The sequence below is a fragment of the Canis aureus genome, chromosome 12, assembly GCF_053574225.1.
Source record: "Canis aureus isolate CA01 chromosome 12, VMU_Caureus_v.1.0, whole genome shotgun sequence".
Lineage (NCBI taxonomy): Eukaryota > Metazoa > Chordata > Mammalia > Carnivora > Canidae > Canis > Canis aureus.
The window spans coordinates 42667179-42690719 of record NC_135622.1 but is presented as its reverse complement, the minus strand read 5'-3'; the positions used below and the strand labels follow the sequence as shown (position 1 = coordinate 42690719).

At 39.7% G+C, this 23541-nt stretch overlaps 1 protein-coding gene across 10 annotated transcripts in view; it reads left to right on the top strand.

The window, feature by feature from the left end:
- The window catches only part of BABAM2 (BRISC and BRCA1 A complex member 2), a 450135-nt gene that overhangs the window by 407437 nt on the left and 19157 nt on the right, over window positions 1–23541 (top strand). For 4 of the 10 annotated variants that reach the window (XM_077915903.1, XM_077915905.1, XM_077915902.1 and 1 more), the window contains 2 exons: window positions 6861–7014; window positions 8220–8874. The exons of 2 other annotated variants lie outside the window; for them this stretch is intronic. In XM_077915903.1, the coding sequence (XP_077772029.1) occupies window positions 6861–7014; window positions 8220–8460 (395 nt within the window). In that variant the 3' untranslated portion in view covers window positions 8461–8874. Of the gene's footprint in view, window positions 1–4267; window positions 4422–6860; window positions 7015–8219; window positions 8875–23541 lie in introns of those variants that run through there. 4 more of the 10 variants (XM_077915910.1, XM_077915911.1, XM_077915907.1 and 1 more) reach the window with 3 other exon arrangements.

The following is a 23541-nucleotide window of genomic DNA, read 5'->3' as shown; positions in this document are numbered from 1 at the left end:
AAACCTGGAAGGAAACAAACAAACAGATACAAAAGGAAGAGGAGGATACTGTCCCTGAGCAGTGCTGGAGGAAGGCCCCCTAGACTCACACCGCAGCATCTGCTTCCATGGCATGTTCTGGTCTCGGGATGGACAGTCGGCTGCACCCAACTCTTCAGAAGCTGAGACACATGTGCAATAGAGTAGACAAAGAAAAGAGAAGAGGGAAGAGAGAGCTATGACATTGAGAGTTGGCCTTGAAGAGAAATGGTAAAGCAAAAAGGAGCTGTCTGGGAAAAGGAAACAAAGTAGAGAAAGTTTGTTAGGGAGCAGACAACATGTCACCCCCTAGCAAGCCCCGGGGACCTCAATATGCTGTTCTAAGGGCACATCACCTCTTACTAATGGACAGTTTAAGAGGTCTGGCCCTTAGGTAGGAGGCACTGGGAAGGAGCAAGCTAAGTCTTCCTTAACACTTGAGGCTACCATGTATAATTATTTTTTCATGTGTTTTCTGTCAACAAGAAAAGGCTAAGCTATTTCCAGTGTACTATATATGCTAAAACATGAAGATAATGTACAAAGCTTAGAAAGTTCCATCAAAATAGTTAAAATGTACATGCTATGAGCATTTATGCTATGGTGAGAAATTTCATGTATATGGAACAGTGTATAAAGCCAGATTGAAAACAGAACAAACTAAGAAGAAGGGAGAAGAGGAAGGGAATGCGTATTTATTTATTACCTACTCTGCTTTTGTCTGGTCTTGTCAGTAATGCTGAGAAAAGAATTATCCTCATTTTACAGATGAGAACATCAGGATTCAGAGAGATGAAATATTTTGCCTGTGGCCTCACCACTAATAAAAGATGGGGCTAGGAATTAAACCCATTTCTGTCTGACTCCAAAGGCTGTGCTTTTTTTTCCCACCACACCATGCTGTCTCCTTTCATATTAGGATGTTTAGAATTTACAGTAAAATTCAAGAATCAGACTTTACTTTGCTAATACCAAAACCCCACAGGTAACCTGTCTCCATGATCAAATCTCACAAAAGATGAGACGCCTGGGTGGCTCAGCAGTTGAGCATCTGCCTTCGGCCCAGGACGTGATCCTGGAGTCCCAGGATTAGGTCCCACGTTGGGCTTCCTGCATGGAGCCTGCTTCTCTCTCTGCTATGTCTCTGCCTCTCTTTCTCTGTATCTCTTATGAATAAATAAATAAAATCTTTAAAAAAAATCTCACAAAAGATCATGAAAATTTGAAGCTAGTTCAACAAAATCTGGCTAATATTTAATCTCCTCTGTCACTTACATGTAAGGCAGGGTTGGTAAAATGAGACACCATTTAATGTTTAAGGTCATGGGTAGGGATACTTCAGAAATGGAAGACTTTACTTTTATATTTCTTGTAGGCAAGTGCTTTGGATATGTGATGTTTCACTTTCTAGTGCTTAGAATCCATGCATCTCAAAGGGTTAGTGTGCAGTTAGTAAGATGGTGTCAGTAAGGGTTGGTCAGTTAATAAATGGCAGACTTTGCTGGATGGTTGTGGGACCACTGTGGGAGTAGCCTGAGAATGGGCTGTGAGCAAACTGTTTTTAGAGAGAATTGACCTCAGATAGAGTCATCATTGGAGGGGAGTTTACAGCAAGTCAACATGGTGTTCAAACTCTCTGCTAATGAGGCTTCGAGGAACTGGAGAGTCTACAGACTCCTGAAAATGGAAACACCACCGTAACCACCACAAAGTGAAGGCATGAGTATCTTCCCTACTGACCCAAGAACACGGCAACATACTGTTTGGAAGGTTTGGAGAAATGAAATAACGGCTGACTTGTGAATAAGGTTGAAAATATCCGATGATGTGACTCCCAAGGGCAATTATGGTTAACCCCTCATTTGTTTGGCATTTTCAAGGATTGAACTGTCCCACAGAACTGAATTTTCCTGACAACTCAAACTTTCCTATCTATGTGCCTTGAGTGTTTTCAACCAGGCTTGGTGGAAATACTTCTGAAATTGGTTATTCACTTATCCTGCATTCTTGAACAGAAGCTGTAAGAAATAGCATTTATTTAGATGCCTCTGACTGCAAGTCTGAGAAGACCTGATTAAAAGAGAAGTCTAAGTAGTTAGGACTTGTGATGGTCTCACAAACAAGGAATCCAGAACTGGGCATTCCAGGGCTGATGAATTCAATAGCTCAGTGATGTCAGGCTGACTTTCCCCTCATGGTCACAAGGTGGGTGCATAGCTCAAGCCTCAGGGTCTCACATGACAACATCTAGGCAAGAATGAAATGGGGGCTTCTCCTTATACATGTCTTTACTCAGAGAGGAAAATATTTCTTAGAAGACCCTTACTCGAGTTCCCCTTGGGTCTCATTGGCAAGACTGAGTCACAATTCCATGCCTTGGTCTTATGGAAGCCTGAGAGAGTGAATACCTAGCACTTTTGGACTCTGAAATGGGAGGAGGGTTCATAGAAAAGAAGGATGGAGAGGCGCCTGGGTGACTTGACCGGTTAAGCATCCAACTCTGGATTTCGGTTCAGGTCATGATCTCAGCATCATGAGATTGAGCCCCACATTGAGCTCTGAGCTGGATGTGGAGCCTACTTAAGATTTTCTCTTTTCTCTCCCTATGCCCCTCCCCATCCCCCCAAAAAAGGATGGAGAATGGCTGTTGGTTGGGGTCCAAGAGTGTCTGCTAGGTTGCCAAGATTGGGAGTGAATATCACTTAAAGTTTGTAATGGCTCAAGGGATGATTGGGTTTTTTGTTATATGCTGAATGGCCCCAGACTGGGATTATTTTCTGTTTCCTAAGTCTGCTTTTTTTTTTTCCCCAAGTCTGCTTTTATTTATTATTCTCTCTCCTTCCTTTGCGTCAACTGCGAGTTATCATTACTTGCTGTTCATTTATCTTGTCCTAATCTTGCCATAATTCAATTTTTTTTTTCTGGAAAGATCATATAATCAAACTTGTGAGGACTATGCCTGAAATGTTCTAAGTGAGCATCTGACAGCTGTCCTGAGTATCACATACATGATGTAGCATTGCCTCTGGCTCTTCAGGGTCATTTTTCCATCGTGAGGCCTTTGGAGAAGTGACACATTTCTAGAGAGTCTTATGAATTTAGGTACAACCCTAATGAAGTCGTCTTATGGTGAAAGGATGAGCATTTGGGGACAGTTAAGCTTGTTTACAAGAGAAAGCAAAACTACATCTGTCCATCTAAACCCCAGCATGGTTTAGAGAGAGGCAGCAAAGTTTACTGGTGCATATTCAGCTCCCTCTCAAAGCCACATGGCTGCCAGTTGCCTGGAGAACACCACTAGCCCTGGGACTGTGACCAGTGGAACTCCCCACCTCAGTGACTGTCCAGCATGAGGCAAGCTGGTGCAGAGCTGCGTGATTCCTGCCCTCTGCCAGGGCAGCAGGGCCCCGTGAGGGAATCCTGTGAAATGCCCAGGTTGTACAGGATCAGAAGTGTTTGGCAGTGACTTGTTCCAACAAGTTCTTAAAGAAAGTGATACTTTGGAAGTGGTTATTGAAATTGTACTGAACAAGTGAGGCCCATCCCTTCTGTGGATCCAGAGCTGACCAAAATTCAGTCTCTGTCTACAGGAAGAAGGAAATAGGAAGCAGTTGTCAAAATAGCACTGATGATGAGTAACTGAACCAAATGGAATGATTCTCCTCTGGGAATCAAACTGGAGCTGGTAGGTGGGTTGTGTCCAAAGGAGTCCAATGGTTAAGATGTTCTGTTTTGATACAGCTAAAGCTATGAGCCAAACTGCTTAGAACCCTGGGAGTACCTTCACAGCAAGTTAGCTGTTTGAAGACCTAAGGTCATCATTTTACTATGTATCAGAAAATCATGAGTGAGGGACTCCTGGCTGGCTCAGTCAGCAGAGCGTGTGGCTCTTGATCTCAGGGTTGAGTTTGAGCCCCACATTGGGTGTGGAGATTTCTTAAGAATTAGATCTTAAAAAGAAAAATCATGAGTTAGCTCCATAGGCAAACGTTACGTGGCAGAAACATTTGGGGATAAGGAAAACAAGCTTTGTGGGTTTTTTTTAATTCTGACTAATTTGTATCATTCAAATCATTCTTACAAGAAAAATGCAAAGTATTTCTCATAAATATTTTAGTTCTTAACTCTTTATGCAGAACATTTTTAAAGAATCTATCCTTTTATTGACTGTTGATGATACAGATAGATATAGTTTGGTTAAGTTGAACAAGATATTTCTATTTTTTTAATTTTATTTTCTTATATGTAGATTACCGATTTCATTTCTTAAGGACTCTGACCATTCCTGCTTCACTGATCATCCAGCTACTGTGTTCAAATTTTAATATTGGCTTCAACTATGCTTTTTTAGAAGAAGCTCCACAGAGAAATAATCATGCAATCAGTGTTTTTCTGGGATCACGGTACATATCAGCATGTTACTGGCTGGCAATTTTTTTTCCCTAATCATAACAATTCACTTGCCTGGGTAAATAAATTTGCATTCACATTTTTGAATTGTTTCTGATCTTAATTGGGCATTTAGGGGGTCAAAGTGGATGGTTCAGAACTAGGTGGAAAAATCATTTTTCAGCATGTCAAAATACCAGCAACTCATTTTCTACCAAACAAAATAACAGGAACAAAAAATATAATGTATTCCAAAGCCCAGAAAAGCTGGTAGCTTGACAATCATGAAGACTGTGGTATTCTCTGTATTACTTTGATACTGAATATGACTGTACTTACTTTAAATTGGTAAATTATTGCCATTGAATTCTATTATTCAAAATGACTGCATTTTTGAAGGGAAGCTTGCATGTTAAATACTTTTCACCAGTGCTGTTGGCAATTGCTCTGGGGGTTAATGTGAATCTTGTTTTATATTTGGAAACTTAATATGTAATATAAACAATTGAAGTCAAATTAAACTATATATGAATAGGCATTTTTTTCTAAAATTAATCAGAGGAGATGCAGTGAGTAATCAGAAAAGATATAAACTTAATTTTAGAAGCAGTATTTATTCAGAAAGACTAAGGATGTTACAAATCATGCTTTGTAATGTAAAGGGACACAAAGGGGTTTTCTGAATTGAATTATTTATAATTTGAGTCAGTCTGTTTTTCATATTTTGTATTGTTCCTATATGTTACTGAATCTCTGCTTTGGCACAAATAGGCAAGTGCTAAAACTGCATTGAGGCACATGGAAAATGTGACTTACGAGTGGACGTTCACAGTATTGCCTTTTTTGGGGGGTTGTGGTGACTCATATGTAGAAACCCCCTACAGCACTGAGTCAGAGTCAGATATACTCAGTGGTCTCAGAGGCCACTGGACATTTTTCTATTTCTTGTTTTTTGGATTTTTTTTTTTTTAAGTTTGCTGCAAACCTGACTTTTCCTTCATGAAATCATTTTGGATGCTGAGAGGGCCTAGCCCAGTCAAATGTCACCCTACCCTGGCATGATGACAGATATACAGCTATCTAGTATGTATTTTCATATATTTGCCTCATGTAACCAAAAAGATGAATCTTGTATGTTCTTCACAGTAGAGGCTTTAGCTTCCCAAATTGTATTTATGGCACAGTGAATGTGTTGTGTTGTGAGCAGGTTGTACCAGTATCATGAAGAGCAGGAGGTAATGGGGCCCAATAGAAGGAGCTCAGGATTTACACCCTGGGACTAGATTTGAGCCCTACCTCCTTTGCACCTAGCTAAGGCATTAGCAAGTTAATAGACCTCTTGGAGTCTCAAGTTTGTTCGTCTGTTAAATGTACATGGTAAAAATAATGTCTGCTTCATGGATTTGTAAGTCTCAAATTAGATAAAATATGTGGAAGTACTCTGTAAAGCTAGGAAATTCTATACACATTTTTTCTCATTATTATATTTTCATAAGTTAACGTGCTTATTCTTTGCCCTGGAAGTGATAACATCCACATAACTATACATTATACGCCTCGAGGAATGTGCTATTGAAACAGTGTGTTTGTAATCTTGGCTTGCCTCAAACTACAAAGAGGGAGTCCTTTTACTTTTAAAAATTGAGTTAAAGGACCCCAAAATGAACAGACAAAAGCACATAATACTTGTTAGCAGCAAACATTGGAATCAGGCTGAACTCTATCAGTAGACATAATGCAGTGTTCAGATGAGTCCCTGTTGGCGTTCCATTAAGGAGCCCCCACTAGTTTAGGAACTATATGTGGTAACACATCTGGAGAAGCTTCAAACTGCTGAGTAGCAGAATTCACTGCTTGATTGGAAGTAAAGTGATAACTTTATTTTTTCTGGTGGTCCAGTGGCCATATCCTATAAAGTAGAAAGATTATCACCTGCTCTCTGGCTCCTCATCCCAAATCCATTCTTTAAAGACAGCCTCCATCCCACCCCCTCCATCAAATTCTAGATGAGGAAGATACTGCCCAGCCTTTGAAGAGTCTATGATTTAATAGAGTCTTAAAACAGATAATCAGCTAACTTCTCTATGGAATACTGGATGAAGTAAGTGCCATAGGAGGAGTTCACATGGCTGGGAGTGCCCAGCTTCTGTGAACACTTTATAGCATTTGGTTAGCATCCACACACTTTCCTCATATTGGTTAAATTTGAGTGTGATTTTCATTTATGTACCTAGATTGTAGATTCCTTGAAGGCAGGGAAGGCACCTTGGTATTTCTTGTTCCCTCCCTCCATACCTTTTACCTAAACCTCAGGCACTATTTGTGGTTCGGATGGTCTGTACCCAACACTCAGGTTTAACCCATACATTTAACCCCTAACTTGTCTCTTTCTTTCTTTTTCTTTTTTTTTTTTTTTTTTTTGTGTATGTGTGTATGTGTGTGTGTCTTTGCAGTCGACCTGCCCCTGTTTTTCCCTCGAGACCAGCCGACTCTCACATTCCAGTCCGTCTATCACTTTACCAACAGTGGACAGCTTTATTCCCAGGCCCAAAAAAATTATCCGTACAGCCCCAGATGGGATGGAAATGAAATGGCCAAAAGAGCAAAGTAAGTGAATCCATCGCTGTTTCTTACAAACAGGAGCATTTCGTTTATCTAGTCCAGAAATTGGCGACCTACTGCCTGCAGGCTAAATCCTGTCCCGCACCTGTTTTTGTGAGTAAAGTTTTATTGGAACACAGCCACACTCATTTCTTTACTCATTTTGTATGGCTGCTTTCATGCTACCATGGCAGAGTGAGAAATTGCAACAGATCACATATGACCTGCAAACTCAAAAATATTTGCTGTTTGGCCCTTTACAGAAAAAATTTGCCAGCCTCTTATCCAGACTCATTAGGTAGATTGTTGTTGTTGTTGTTGTTTTAATGTGTTACAGGATTTATCTGAAATCTACCAGTCTATTTAGAGTAAAAGTACTAGAGGAATTAAAGTTGTGGGTAAATGGTGTTGATGGTGAAGATGTTAGCAGCTACTTTCATATTTTTTTTAAATGGAAAGTTTCAGCTGACAGTAAACAAATAGAATTTCTGCTTAGTAGTCAATACATGGATCCAATACCAAGTTTTTCACGTGGAACTGTCATGTCTCTGAAGGAACAAAGTGGCTATATACCTCATTGCATCTCTACAGCCATTGCCCAAAATAGGTCCTGTGTCTTCTTCATCTGAATAAATGGCTATGCAAATAGCTTAGAACTGTTAGAATCCCTATGGAAGTAGGCTGGCCATGTGGTAGAAGTTGAAGTTAGCTAGAGTTTGGGGCTTAGAGATTTAAGTACTGCACGTGAACCATCTGCAGAAAGTGTTCGTAAGTCATATGAAATAGGTAAATGTAAAAGTATGTTGGTGTTTTATTGGTCAGACTTTAGTAACTGGAATGCCACTTCATGAACCATGGTCTCCTAGAGGAAAGTGACAGTAGACAAAAATAAGTCATGGTTAGAGTGGCAGGTGGTTATTACTTTATCACTTTGAACAGCCATACAGTCACCCCTGTGATCCCAACTAAGGAATGATGCAATCTACAGAATCACACTGTGAAGAATATTAAATATCTTCTTCATTCACTCATTCAGTGTTTATTGAGCATCTCTCATGTTCCAAGCAGTGAGCTCCATGCTACAGATGAAGTGATAAACAAATTGGATGTAGCCTGTGTCTCCATGAAATTTATAGCCCAGCAGGAGAGATGAAAGCCTTTATCAAGCCAAACTTCTGACAGTTTGTTTTTTTCTTTTTTTTTTTTTTAAGATTTAATTTATTTATTCATGAGAGACACAGACAGAGAGGCAGAGACACAGACAGAGGGAGAAGCAGGCTCCATGTAGGAAGCCTGACGCAGGACTCAATCCCGGGACTCCAGGATCACGCCCTGGTCCGAAGGCAGGAGCCAAACCGCTGGGCCACCCAGGGATCCCCCAAGTTTGAAATTCTGTTTAAGGAAAACAACAGATATATGCAAATGTGCCTAATAACAATGATTAAGACTTAGATATCTTGAAACAGACTTGAAAAGGGCGATTAAAAAGTAAGTTTTAGATTTGAGGTATTGCAGTTGTTTCATTTTCTGGGCTTTCCCTGTGTATATACAAGATCTGCCCTGAGAAGATGGGCTGTTATTTGTGGTATGTGCTATGGAGTCTGAACCAGACATGTCCTTGTGGTTTCCATGGCAAAACTATGTGTGTGTGTGTGAGTGTGTGCATTTCTTAACTAGACATTTTAGCATGTATGAATTGAGTCTTTAAGAAGTTGCAGACCACAAGCCTATGATTTCAGTATAGGAATATCGTAAGTGAAGCCTGTTTATCTTAACAGATTGGTTCAGAGTTGCAAGAGACATTTGCTTTATGTTAACACCAGTCTAAAGAAAACATCTGAAGTAACATTAAAAAAATCTGCTTTCTACTGTAGTGAAGATGGATTCATTTTAAATGTAATAAAAGAGAAAGCCAGCCACTCATGCTAGGAAGAAGAAATAGTTTAAAACTCTCTTCTTAAAATGAACTGAGTAACTTTCCTGGGTTGTATCAGAAAGCCAGGTAATGGATAAACATAATCAGAGGACTGTCCTGCAGGACAGCCTTGAGATTGTTAGGGTTTCAGAGAAAGGACAGAAAGAGAGAAAGGTCAACTGTAGCATTCCTTACACGCCCTGTTTCTTTGTCCTGTGAAAATATTGTATGTGCACAGTGCGTAAAAGGCTATAATTCACTTGGAGAGCTCTGCCCATGACATAAACACTCTCACGGTTTATGAACAGCAGTAGAGCCCTTTGAGTGGAGTCAGCTGTTTATTCCCTCTGGTAGAGCAAAATTCTAAACATGTGAACTCAGAAAGGATGCTTTCTGGCACAGACCAGAGTTTTTCTTATGACATGTGCTTCTTGCTCAGGGCTGTCCAGCATATTCTGTCCTCGCAAGTGAAATGCCCTCTACTGGGTGAGCACAGGCTTTGGGGTCATGCATGCCCATGCCCAGCTCCTATTACAAGCTCTTACACAGAGCTAATCAAATAAGCTCTGTGGCCTTGGGCAGGGTTATTAACCTTTCTGAACTTCATCCTGTAAAACATGACTTACATACTCCTCCCTATTGGATGGGCTTGATATTGAAGGGTCAAGGAATGAACATATGAACAACTTCTGGGTTTAGCTTCTGCTTTGTCCCACAGTGCCTTTACTCATCACTTCTTCCCACCCTCTTCCTGCCCCTTCAGATCCTTCAGTGTTCTTCCTGTGGTTTTCTCCATCCATGCTAATGTGCAGGCAGCTTCTTTCTCTCCCAAGCCTCAGTGGACTACTGGTTGTGTACAGATCTTCCTCAGCTTATGAAAGGGTTATGTCCCTAGAAACCCATCATAAACTGAAAATATTTATAAATTGAAAATGCATTTACAGGGCACCTACATGGCTCAGTGGTTGAGCGTCTACCTTTGGTTCAGATTGTGATCCCAGGGTCCTGGGATCAAGTTCCACATCAGGCTCTCTGTAGGGAGCCTGCTTCTCCCTCTGCGTATGTCTCTGCCTCTCTCTCTCTCTCTCTCTCTCATGAATAAATAAGTAAAATCTTTTTTTTTAATTTTTATTTATTTATGATAGTCACACACAGAGAGAGAGAGAGGCAGAGACACAGGCAGAGAGAGAAGCAGGCTCCATGCACCGGGAGCCCGACGTGGGATTCGATCCCAGGTCTCCAGGATCGCGCCCTGGGCCAAAGGCAGGCGCCAAACCGCTGCGCCACCCAGGGATCCCTAAATAAGTAAAATCTTTAAAGAAAGAAAATGTATTCACTACACCTAGCCTACCCAACATCATAGCTTAGTGTATGTAGCATGACCATAAATGTGCATGGGACACTTAACCACTTGCCACCATTGGGCAAAATCATCTAACATAAAGCTTATCTCATAAAACAGTGTTAAATATCCCACGGGATTTACCAAATAGTATACTGAAAGTGTAAGACAGCATGGTTGTAAGAGTACAGAATGGTGGTAAGTGTATCAGTTGTTCACCTTTGGATTGCGTGGCAGACTGGGAACTGCAGCTGGCTACCACTACCCAGCATCACAAGAATCCTGCCACTTATCACTCACCTAGGAAGGAATCAAAGATCAAAATTCAGGGGCAGCCCGGGTGGCTTAGTGGTTTGGCGCTGCCTTCAGTCCAGGGCGTGATCCTGGAGACCCAGGATCGAGTCCCACATTGGACTCCCTGCATGGAGCCTGCTTCTCCCTCTGCCTGTGTCTCTGCCTCTCTCTCTCTCTCTCTCTCTGTCTCTCAGTCTCTCATGAGTAAATAAATTTTAAAAATCTTAAAAAAAATCAAAATTCAAAAGTATTGTTTCTACTGAATGCATATTGCTTTTGCACTACCAGAAACTCAGAAAGTCAAGTGGAACCATCTAAGTCAAAGACCAGGTATACTCCTTTTAAATCTCTTTTGTATTATTCTTTTTCACATCTTTATATTGTTTCATTTCCGTAATCAAATTGTGAGTTCTTTGAAGGGAGGGCTTTGCATATATATCTTGTTAAAGATATTTATTGCAGTGTAATTTACATATAATGAAGTGGACAGATATAAGTATATCTTTTGATGGGAGTTCTGACAAAGGTACCTTCTATCTTTTCCAGAACACTGTCTGATTTCTATTACATCTTAGTTTTTCCTTTTCTAGATACTTCTTATAAATCAAATAATACAGATTGTATTCTTTTGTGCCTTTTGTATCCAACCTAATTATTTTAGATTTGTCTGTTATAGCATTCCTTTTTTACTGCTGAGGAATTTCCATCATAGGAATATACCATAATTTATTAATACATTCATCCACTTATGTATATTTAGGTTTTTTCCGGTGTGGGGACTTTATGAATTGAGCTGCTAAAGACATTCTTAAGTAAGTCTTTTTATAGATGTACAGTTTCAATTCTGTGAGTAAATAAGTGGGAGGGGGTGTGTGTTTGATTAACTTTATAAGAAACTGACAAATTTTTTATGAAGTTTTCATGCCAGTTTATACTCCCACTAGCAATATATAGTATTTCATTTGTTCCATATCCTCTCTGAAACTTGGTATTGTCAGTCTTAATTTTAGCTGTTCCAGAGGGGATGAAATGAGATCTCATTGTAGTTTTTAATCCTAATTTCTTGATGATTAATGATGTTGATCATCTTTTCATGTGCTTATTGGTATGTCTTCTTTTAAGAAGTGTCTGTTCAAATTTTGCCTATTTTCAATTAGGTTGTTGGTCTTTTTATTATTGAATTTTAGGAGTTATTTATATGTTTGTCATATTTATGCATTACAAGTATGTTCTCCCAACCTATGGCTTGCCTTTTCATTTTCTTAATGGTGTCTTTTGATGAGCAGAAATTTTTATTTTTAATGAAATTGATTTTATTAGTGTTTTCTTTTTATGTTAATGCTTTTTGTAGCCTCCTAATTATTTGCCTACCACAAGATCATAAAGAGATTCTTCTATGTTTGTTTGTTTTACAAGCTCTTATTTTGGTTTGACATTTAGATCTCTGGTCCATCTCAAATTAATTTTTGTGTATGGTATGAGATAGATGCTGAAGTTAATTGCTTACATATATCCAGGTATTCCAGCAAAATGTGTTGAAAAAAGTTTTTTCTTTCTCTGTTGAATTACCTTCATGCTTTTGTCAAATTAAATTGACTATATATGAATGAGTCTATTCCTGGATACACTGTTCTGTTTCCTTGGCCTATTTTTCTGTTGGTATACTAATACTAATATTTCTTAAAATCAAGAAATATAAATTCTTCAACTTTTCGTTTTTGAAGATTGTTTTGGCTCTTCTGGGTCCTTGGTATTTCCATATATGTTTTAGAATTAGTTTGCCAATTCCAACTCCAACTTCCCCTCAAAAACAAAAAACCCAGTGAGATTTTGGCTGGTGTGGCATTAAATCTATATATCAACAAGGGGGGAAATTTACATTTTAACAATATTGAATCTTCATATTAATAAGCAGTTTTCTCTAGGTCTTCTTTAATTTCTCTGAGAAGTGTTTTGAGATTTCAGTGTAGAAGTCTTGCATCTTTTAAGTGGTTTTGCTTTTATTATAAATGATAGTTTTTTTAATTTTATTTTTGACTTGTTTCTAGTATATAGGAATACAAATGATATTTCTGTATTAACCTGGTGTCCTGTGGCATTGCTAAATAAGTTAATGATTACTACTAAATTCTAGTAGCTTTTTTGTAGTGTCTGAGTGTTTTTTACATAAACAATCATATCTGTTAACAGTTTTTACTTTCTTATTTCCATCTTTATTATTTTTGTGTTTTTAATTTTTTTTTTCTTACCTGCTTGTACTGGATTGGATCTCCAGTACAATGTTGTACACAGTAAAAAAAAAAAAAAAAAAAAAAAAAAAAACAATGTTGTACACAGTGATAATAGCAAACATCTGGCCTATGTTTCATGTTAAGATTGAGGTTAGCATAGGTTTTACATAGATGTCTCTATCACATTGAAGAAATTCTCTGATATTCCCACTTTGCTAAGAGTTGTTATCATGAATGGGTATTGAATTATTTAGAATGCTTTTTCTGTATCCATTGGCCTGATCCTATGGTTTTGCTTTATTCTATTAAAATGCTTAATTACATTAATTAGTTTTTGAGTATCAGACCAACCTTGTATTCCAGGGATAAATAAATCTTCTCAGTCATGACATTTTATCCTTTTTTATATTATTAGATTTGATTTGCTAATGTGTTAAAATGTTTATGTTTTCATTCTCATTTTCATGGGTGATATTGGTCTGAAATTTCTTATGTTGTCCTATCAGATTTTGATAAAAGCACCATGCTGGCTTCATAAAATAAACTGGAAAATTTTCTTTCTACCTCTGTTTTCTGAAAGAGTTTATGTAGGTTCAGCACTGCTTTTTTTAATATTCAATAAAGTTTTATTTATGGAAAGAAATTCAAAGAAATCTTTACTAAATATGGGGATATTTATTCATCTTTGTTCCTTCTGTTAGTTTTAGCAAGTTGTGTTTTTTAAAGCAAGTTATCCATCATGTCTAAGTTGTCGAATTGATTGGCATGAGATTTTTTATAATATTCATTCATTTTCCTTTTAATGTCTGTGGGCTGTAACTTTTTTCATTCCTTATGGTGAAAGTTTCTGGTTCTTTCCCTCCCTTTTTCTTAAAACAGTCTAGCTAAGGGTTTATCAGTTTTACTTATCTTTTGAAAGAAAGTTATTTATTTTATTAATTTATGCTTTTATTTTTATTATTTCCTTCCTTCTATGTATTTTAGTTTAATTTGTTCTTCTTTTTCAAGCTTCTTAAAAATGGAAGCTTAGGTCATTGATTTTAATTCCTTCTTCTTTAATATAAGCCTTTAAGGCTACAAATTTCTAAGATTTGCATTAGCAAATCTGACAAATTTTAACACATTTTTGTTACTTTATTAGAAATATTTTCTAAAGAAAAAAATATTTTCTAATTTCTCTTGTGAATTCTTTTTGAACCATGCATTATTAATAATTGTGCTTGAATTTCAAGTGCTTGGGGGTTTTTCTAGATATCTTACTGTTTCCTAATTGAATTCTGTTTTGATGGAGATCATAATCTGTATGATTTCAAGCCTTTAAAAGCTATTGAGATTTGTATTGTGGCCCATTATATGGTCTATCTTGGTAAATAATCCATGTGAACTTGAAAAGAATGCGTGTCTTGCATTTTTGAGGTATAGTATTATATATACATATTAAGTCAAATTATTTCTTACTGTTATTCAAAATGTCTATATCCTTACTGTTATTTTTTGTGTTTAGTATTGGTTTTTGAAAGGAGGTGTGTTAAAATTTCCACCTGTGATTTTGGATCTGTTTATTTCTCCTTTTAGTTCTTTTTTTTTTTTTTTTGTATTTTGAAGTTTTGTTATTTAGGTACATACATACTCAGAATTTTTATATCTTTATATCTTGATAAATTAGCCCTTTGATCATTATAAAATGGCCCTCCCTGTTTCTGGTAACTTTCCTTGACTTGAAGTCTGCTCTGTCAGATTTTAATATAGTAGTACCAGCTTTCTTATGCTTATTTTTTGTACAGTATGTTTTTTCATCCTTTTTCTTTCATCCTGTGTGTCTTCATATTTCAAGGAAACTTTCTGTAGGTTGGTTTTCTTTAAATCTAATTTGATAATCTCTGCCTTTTAATTGGAGTATTGGTCTATTTACATTTTATGTAAGTAATGAACTGATTGAGTTTAAGTCTACCATCTTAACTGTTTGTTATTTAATTTCATTTATATGTTTATGTATGTATTTTGTATTCCTTTGTTCTTCCCTTTGATTTTTTTGAGTACTTTTTAGTATGACTTCTTTCTCCTATTGTCCTCTTAGCTACAGCTTTTTGTATCATATTTGAGTTATTAATATACTAAAATATATCCTTAATTTGTCATAGTCTACCATGAATTAGTATTATAACACTTCAAGTATAATGTAAAAACCTTAAACACTGTTAATTCCCTTTATACTTTCTACTATCCTTTGTGTTACTATATTCAAATGTTTCACTTCTACATATTTTGTGAGGTCCATAATACATTGTTGTTACTTTGGCTTTTAACAGTGAGCTGACTTTTAAAGAATTTAAGAAAAGAAAGAAAAATCACATTCCACTTTATTTTGTAGTTCCCAAATAAAGGACATGGAGACTCATTTCCTCCCCAAAAAACCCCACTAATTTTTAAATGTCTTCCTGGAACAAACCATCAGAGAATCATACCCAACCTGTATGCAGGGGACATTGAGACTCGAAGTCATCAAGAAAAGAAAGCTATACCTGCGTAATATCCAGGCACCTTTGTCTACCCTGTGGACTTCATCATTTACAGAGCACCCTCACACACCTTCATGGGATCATCGCTGCAGCCCTGTGTGGGGTACAGTGTAGAAATCCTCACTGTCCTTCATGCAGATAAAGAAACTGAGGCTGGAGTGATTAAGTGACTTTCCTAAGGGCACACAGCTAGCTTCTAGTAGTCAGGAAATAACACAGAGCTGTGACTCTCTGCACATCTGTCCCTAGGCAGACAGATACAGTTCCCCATTCTTTTTACCACTTGTCTGAGCCTCCCTCTCAGAGGCCTGGTACTTGAATAACATAAATACAGAGAGGAAATGCATGTGGCAATTAAGAGCACTGACCCTAAAGTCAAGACAGCTGAGTTGAAACCTGTTTCTGCCACTCACTAACTGTGTGACTTTGGGCAAATTCATAATCTCCTTGAGTCTGTCCCTTTCTCTATTAAATAGTGAAGCTAGTTTTAGAGGGTTATTATGAGTATGAAATTGTGTGTGTGATTTTCTATTGTTATTTTTTTGAGACTTATTTATTTATTTATTTAAGAGAGCACAAGCAGGGGGAGAGGGAGAAGCAGACTCCTTGCTCTGCAGACTCAATCCCAGGACCCTAGGATCATGACCTGAGCCAAAGGCAGTCACGTAACCAACTAAGCCACCTAGGTACCCTGTTTTCTATCATTAATTAACAGATTATTATACACTTAACAGTTTAAAATAGCACAGTTTTGTTTTTTTTTTATCTCATAGTTTCTGTGGATTAGGAGTCCAGTACAACCTTCCCGGGTCTCCATTCAGGTCCTAAACAACTAAAGTTGTTGGCTGGGGCTCCTATCTCATCTGAGGCCCAAGGCCTCTTCCACTCTCATTCAGGTTGTTGGCAGAGTTCAGTTCCTTGTGGTTGTAGAACGGAGATACTGGTTTCCTTACCGACTGTCAGCTGGAGGCTGTTTCCTGCCACATGGCCCCTCCATCATTGAGCCAGCAGCAGTGCTGTTTCTAGCCTCTGACTTTGGTGTCAGTGACTTCTAGACTCAGACTTAAAGGGTTCTTTGATTAGGTCAGGCCTACCATGAATCTCCTTTTCCTAAAGTCATCTGTTCTGTGTAACATAACAATCCTGATTATAGAAATGAAATCCACCATTTTCATAGTCCTGGTGATTATTATTCAGAGGGTGAGGGATCTCAGGGTCCATGTTAGAATTCTCACCATACAGGGTGATATAGGTGAATTGTCCAGCAGAGGGTCTGGTCTGGCACGTTGTGAGCACTTGGTCATTGTTCACTCTCAACATCACTATCCCTGGAGAGAAAAAGATTTTTCATTAAAAAACATCACAGTCAGCACTGGATCCAACCAAACAGTCCCCTAAACCTCAGTGACTTGGCCAGAGATTTTTAGATTCTAGGCTGTCCCATACATGGCCACTATCACCTATGGTTGTGTCTCCTGGGTGCCAGCCCAACCAGCTTAGAAAGTTGGAAAAATCCATCCTTCCATTGTTCAATCTACATAAAGCCAACTATCACTTGGAAAGAAATCTGAACTTACTAGTTACCTATGTTGGCATCTTATATAGCTGTTGATCTATCATGATGAATGATTCAGATGGTCTTTTGTAATCCTTTCTAGTCTGATAAATCTGTGAATAGATGGAATGAGTTTTCTGTGAGTTTAACATTGTGTATAACTATCAGCTTGATCCTAGAGGTCTAAGTAGTTTCTTAGAATAGGATTTAACCCCAAACTACCCACTGCAATGGTTTGTCACAAATTAAATCCATTATATAAATGGAATCACTTGAAGCATATTTCAAAAAATAGCTTCTCAGTCAACACATGGGAGTAATTCATGAACCTCCTAAAACCATTTGTTGTTTCCCTTCGTGCCTCAAGGTCAGAAAGAGATGTTATTTTCTTATTTAGAAACCTATCCAAGTGCTCCCAAAGCAGTCCTTAATTCCCCATATGTTCTTCGCCATGCATACTTTTATTATTTGTCATCAAGTTGTCTTTGCAGAATAATTTTCTCTTTCAAGGGTTTTGTTTTTAAAAATCACATTATAGACTATTTTTATAGACTAGTTCAGTTACCTTTTGTTGTTAATACCTTCATATTCCCTAAGACAGTTTTCTCCAAATTTGTCATTAGCTGCCAAATGCTTCAAACCAGTCTTATGCATTAGCCCTCTAAAGAAACCAGATAAAAATAGATCTCTCTTTGATTCCAGAGAAGGGGGTTAGATGTCCCCACCTGATTTACTCCCCATCCCCACCCTTACTGTGGTTCTGAGGCCCCTCTGGGTCCCTCAGATGCCATGGAACAGTGTGGAAACCCCATTTCAAAAAGAGTAGTTCACAGTGCGGTCACAGGAGCCCTGAGGCCTGAGAATTCTTTGGGATGAGGGGAGGGCTGCGGAAGGGGTGTTGAAGTGTAAGTGGTCATATATGAGCCTATGTATGTGTTTGTCTCTCCAGAAATCTATTACTCGCTTCTTTACTGCCTTATTGGTAGCTCTGTAAGGCAGCTCAAACTATGCTCTGTTTCTGTTAAGATTTCCTTACAGAGTCCGGCCTCTCTCTGCAGTCCCTGTGCTTGGTCAGCTGGCCAGGGGACACCATGACTTGTGTGACACTGATCAGTGTTACGAAAAACCCTAATGGGGACTTTGCCACCTACTCTTTCTCCCTGGACCACTATCTTACCCTTCTCCCACTTCCTTGGCCTCCATCCCTCCTCCTGTTTATAGCTATATTTCTAGAATTCTTGTCTATAGCCAAGGGTAGGGGGATGACCCAAAAGATAAGAATTGTGGTCAGCTGTGATTGCTCACCCCTACATCCCCTATGCAAGGGGGAGTAGCTGCAGACCTGATCCACTCTGGGCCAGAAGAGTCATTGGCAGAAGGGAAGGCACTGAGGGGGGCAAAGCCACCAGGTTTGAACTCCCATGAAGCTGTGCCACAGTGATAGATCCCACAGTTCCAATGCTGCAATGATTCATAGGTTTTCTTTCTTACTTTATTTTGCCTTAAGTTCCCTAGGAAGAATTCCCTTTAAAAAAAAAAAAAATCCCAACCTCGTATTAGCTGTCCTCCCCTCTAGAGAGAAGAGGGAATTTTCTGGCCTGGCCAGCACTGCTTGGGCAATCAGGGTGCCCTGGGAGGATGGGAATAGAACCACGATGGAACTGGGGAGGCTGAGGTCACACAAGCCTTCCCCTCACCATCATGCCCTGGGTTCCTGCATGGGCAAGCGTGCCTGGCCCTCCCTAGGGTTTAGAAATCTAGAAGCTGTGAAGAGAAAAGTAAAGCAAATAAATAACACGGAATTATTGGGTCCTTGAACTCTCAAAGAGAATCATTTTGAAAAGTATCTTCAAGGGATTTGGTTTGTTTTTCCTTTCGGAAGAGAGAGCAACAGAGATGAGGAATCCAGATCTGCCTGCCATCCAGGCATCCTCTCCAAATTGCGTAGGTCAGAGAGAACATGTTATTTATTAGAACCTGACATCTGTTGCTGTGAAACGATAAGCTCCTTTAAAAAGCCTGGCCATCAATTACTGCTAATAGAGCCCTCATCCCAGGAGAACTGCTTACCGTCCTTCCAGCCTACACCAGCCAGGAACCAGGCTGTACCAGGCACAGAACGTTTACAGCCCAGCTCAGCCTCCTCACTCCCCTTGGGCTGGACCCCTCAGGCCATCTTTTAGAGGCTCTGCATCTGTGTCCCTGGCTTCCTTTGATTCCACTTTTTGGCCTCTCTGAGGTCTGTTTTAAGGACTGAACCTTACCCCCCTTCCCCTGCCATCCTGCCATCCTGCTATCCTGCTATCCTGCTTTCTCAGTGGAAAACAGAGCTAGAGTTTATTTTCTGAGTTCAGTTGTATAAACTGAAGAAACTTCAAGAAAAGAGTAGCTGGAAAGTCACTACATCTTTGTTGTGGAAATGAACTTTAGAAGTACCCTTGTAAAGCTACCAAGTGCCCAGGGGAGGGCTCAGATGACCCCTGCCAGCCACTGTGAGAATGTGGTGATAACCAGATACAGCTACTTCCTCATTTGTGAGTTATAGTCATTTATTTTCTTTCTTAGAAAAATAGGCAGATGTCTTACAGAGCCAAAAGGAAAGGATAAGGGAATTGGTTTGGATTTTTATAGAACACCAAAGTAGAAACATACATTTATCAATGGAACCAGAGTTGCCTTTGAACTGTTGGAAGAAGAAATGTAACAGTAAGTAAAGACAATGTGAAGAACAGTGGCCTGAGAGTTGGGAGACCTCGGTCTCATCTGGGCACAATTACTAATTGCATGTGTGATGTGTGATCTTGGGAAAGAAACTTCATCTTGGGCCTAATGCTCTCCTCTAAAAACATTGGGCTAGGAACTAATGATCACTAAGTTCCTGTACATTCGGGAGATTTTAAGTGAAAATTGTGTGTAAGGTAGTTTCGCATACTTTTTTATTCGTGTTGAAAAAATTCCATCTCTGTTGCCAGAGGTCAGACACAAATTGAAAACATTACTAAATGGAATTAAGTACACTCTGTACGTGATGCTTTTTTGTACAACCCATATCTGGTATTTATAGAACACTTCAGTTGCGGAACGTGCACACATATGCCCTGAACACACACCCAGTAAAATACTTCTAGATGTAATACACTTTCAGATGTCAAGTTAAAGCAGCTTCTTGGGAATTAGGCTTGACTGTTCAGATGTACGTGTTGGTTTGACAGGTGCCGCCAGGGCTGCTCAGGGCTGTCATGTGTGATGTGAGTCCAGCCAAGGCAGGAGGGCCGAGTTGCTCATTTCTATCACTTCTCATTAAGGCATGAAGCCTAGAAAAGAGGGAAGCAGCAAAGAACAGTCAGGCCCGTCCATTCTGTGCACATCATTAATGACAAGCAGAGGCCTTGTTTCTTCAGAAATGGGATTCTCTCTGGCCTGTTGTCAGATCATTCAGCATAGGGGACACCGGTGAAAATGAACAAATGAAAGATTCATGACTTGCCAAAATGCAGCTTTATAGAGGTGAGCAGAAACAAGGAGCAGATACTGGATACTGAGGCAGTTACCTCTGCTCAGAGATCAGCAGAATAGCCAATAGCAGAGCTACACTGGGTAGCCAAGCAGGAGTGTATCCAGGAAGGTAGGTGTGACAGTGGGGACCAGTCTCGGAACATAGAGCTCAGAAGGAGCCTTAGAAACCATCTAGTAGAGCTAAGATTGAGTATGGTAAGCATTAACCATTGTGATGGGAATAAAATGAAATAATTGGAATATGACCCTTAGCACAGCATTTGGCATAGACTTGACATTCAATTCATCATTTTCATTTCCTGGAAAAACTTGCTCAAGGCCATACAGTACCATGATTAAGAACACTGTGCCTCGGCTCGCTGGCCCAACCCAAGCCACCTCTGACCTCCCACCTTTACTCTGCCTGTTGCCCACTCCCTTGCTCACAGAAGCAGTACAGTGAAACCAAGGGCTGGAGGTTAGCATGCCTGCATGCACACACCCATCCACCTACCCGATGTGTGGCCTGGCCGTCTTCCTGGTGGCTCACCTGGGAGGCTGAGGTCTGCTGTGGCCAGGGGGAAAGCCCAGGGTATTCTTAAGCAGAAATAGCTCTTCTGGGAGTATAGAGACCTTGTACTGAGTACCTTTAAGGGAAAGTAAACATTCCTGTAGCTGAACTTATCACTAGAATCAGTGGGCAAAAGAAGAAAGGGAATGTTGTAATGGAGCGGGCCTAAAGACAGACGCTGCTTCACAGCCTCCACACTGCAGGAAGGCTGCACGTGGAGAACAGGATGAAAATTTCCAGTGACTCTGATCTTCCCAGACAGACAGAACCCCTGGCACTTAGTCATACCTCAGAGAAGATGGAAGCCAAGAAAGCAGAAGAGCCTGGAGTGATCCAGGGTCATCCTCTATCCAAAGTCCCTTTTGAGGAGCAAAAGTGGTTTGCCTCCTGGTGTGCCCTAGGTGGTCAGGGCTGAGTTGTCAGGTAGAGACACCGTGGCTGTCAGGAGAACAGGCTTCAGGGCAGCCACGGTTGTAAGAATCAAGTGTAACAGTGGTTTCTGCAGTTAAGTTACTACTCGTAATTCATTCAGCAAACATTTAAGAGTTACATATATGATATACAGAGTATGTGCAAAGCACTTGAGACCACAGCACACCCGGTTTAAAGAGCCCCAACTACAAAGCCTGCTGATGAATTTTGGGGGCAGTCAATCACTGGGTGACATTCCTTTCTGACAATGGGGCCATCCATGGTATTAACTGCTTGGTATGCTGGGTATGAGTCAGAATGGCAAAGTGGAAAGCTCGGCTGCTCTTCTAAAAATCAAAATTAAAATTTAGAAGACCAAAATTTCCCACTGGTGGTCATTTTAGGGATCAAATAATCTTTAAATGGACAATGTTTCAGTTATCCTGAAAAGTGAAATTTACAGGAATATATCTGTAAAACCACAACTGTTGTTTTCTCCATAGAAATGATAGTGGATCCCCCAGTCTCTCCTGATCGTCTGATAGATTACGATGATGATGATAAATGTATACTGGGTGCTTGCACTGTAACAGCACAGTTCCAAATGCATCATAGATTTTTAATTCTTAAAAATCTCATAATAACCCTATGAAATCAATACTGCCAGTATGCCTATATTATAGATTCTGAACCTGAGGCACTGCAAAGCCAGATGACTTGTCCAAGGTCACAGGGTGACATAGCCCGGGAACTAAGAATATACCTCGAATTTCCCAACTTTATGACTGCATTCTGTTCTTATACTGCCCTGCCTCTCTTCCTCCCAACTCGGCCAGGCAACTGAGCTCAGCATTCTGTTTAGAACTGCAGCGTGTCCAGGCTCTCAGCCTTGGTTGACACCCAGGTTCAGAGTGCCTCAGTATGGACTTGCAGATACATTTTTTTTTGACTTGCAGATATTTTGATTAGGCTTTCCCCAGATCACCAGCACCCTTTCATCCACTCATTCATTCATTCATTCATTTATTCAGCAGATGAATACAGTAAACACTGTATTCAAAGTATGTATCAGACACCATGATAAGTGATGTGTGGGACCCAGTCCCTGCCTTCACTGAACCAGAGGAAGGGTAGAAACTCTACATAAATACCTCTCTTATAAGGCAGCAACATGTGCCTTGTGCAGGTGGGATATGCAGTAGGAGCGGAAATGAGATCTGTTTCCCGAGATCAAGGAGGCTGACATTGGAGTATGGGTAAGATGGGACAGAGGGAGGAAGTTCCTGCCAGAGGGAACAGACTGCCTGAGGCCAGGAAGCATGGGGGTTCTGGGTAAGCCAGGATACACTGAAGAGGTAGCAGTAGATGATGCAGGAGAGAAGAAGAGAAAAGAGGCACATAGCAGTTCTGCAGGGTGGAGGGAACATGTTCTCTGGAATCAGACCAACCAGAATTCAGATCCTGGTTCTGCCACTTTGTAGTAGTATTTTTGTTACCCCTGCAGACATTGGTTTTCTCATCTGTACATGAGGGTAATAGTCCTCTTTCACAGAGGATTGTGAATGTTAAATGGGAAACTGATTGTAAAAAGCCTGGCATGGGATCCCTGGGTGGCGCAGCGGTTTAGCGCCTGCCTTTGGCCCAGGGCGCGATCCTGGAGACCCGGGATCGAATCCCACATCAGGCTCCTGGTGCATGGAGCCTGCTTCTCCCTCTGCCTATGTCTCTGCCTCTCTCTCTCTCTCTCTGTGACTATCATAAATAAATGAAAAAAAAAATTAAAAAAAAAAAAAAAAGCCTGGCATATTGTTGGTGTTCAACTAATGGTAACTATGGTAATTAACTGTCATGCTAAGACATTTGACCTTTTCTTCTGTGGGCAGTAAAGGTTTTCTTAAATTCATGAATTACATTTTAATACAGTGTTCTGCCTGGGAGTAGATGTATAAATCATGGTAGGTCCTTCTTAGCCTTGGAAACAGTAACAAAGGCGGAAGAAACTAAGTTCTATGGTCACATTGGTGGAACACTATAAAGGAATGTTTGCCTTGGGTCCTTTCACCCCTGCTTTGCCACTTCTGTGCCCAGGGCTTTCAGAGACCAAATAATTTAGTGTAAGTAGATCCCATGCAATATTTAGGACACACTTATACTAAAAGGTTATTTGTTGTTTGCCTGAAATTTAAATTTCATTGGGCAT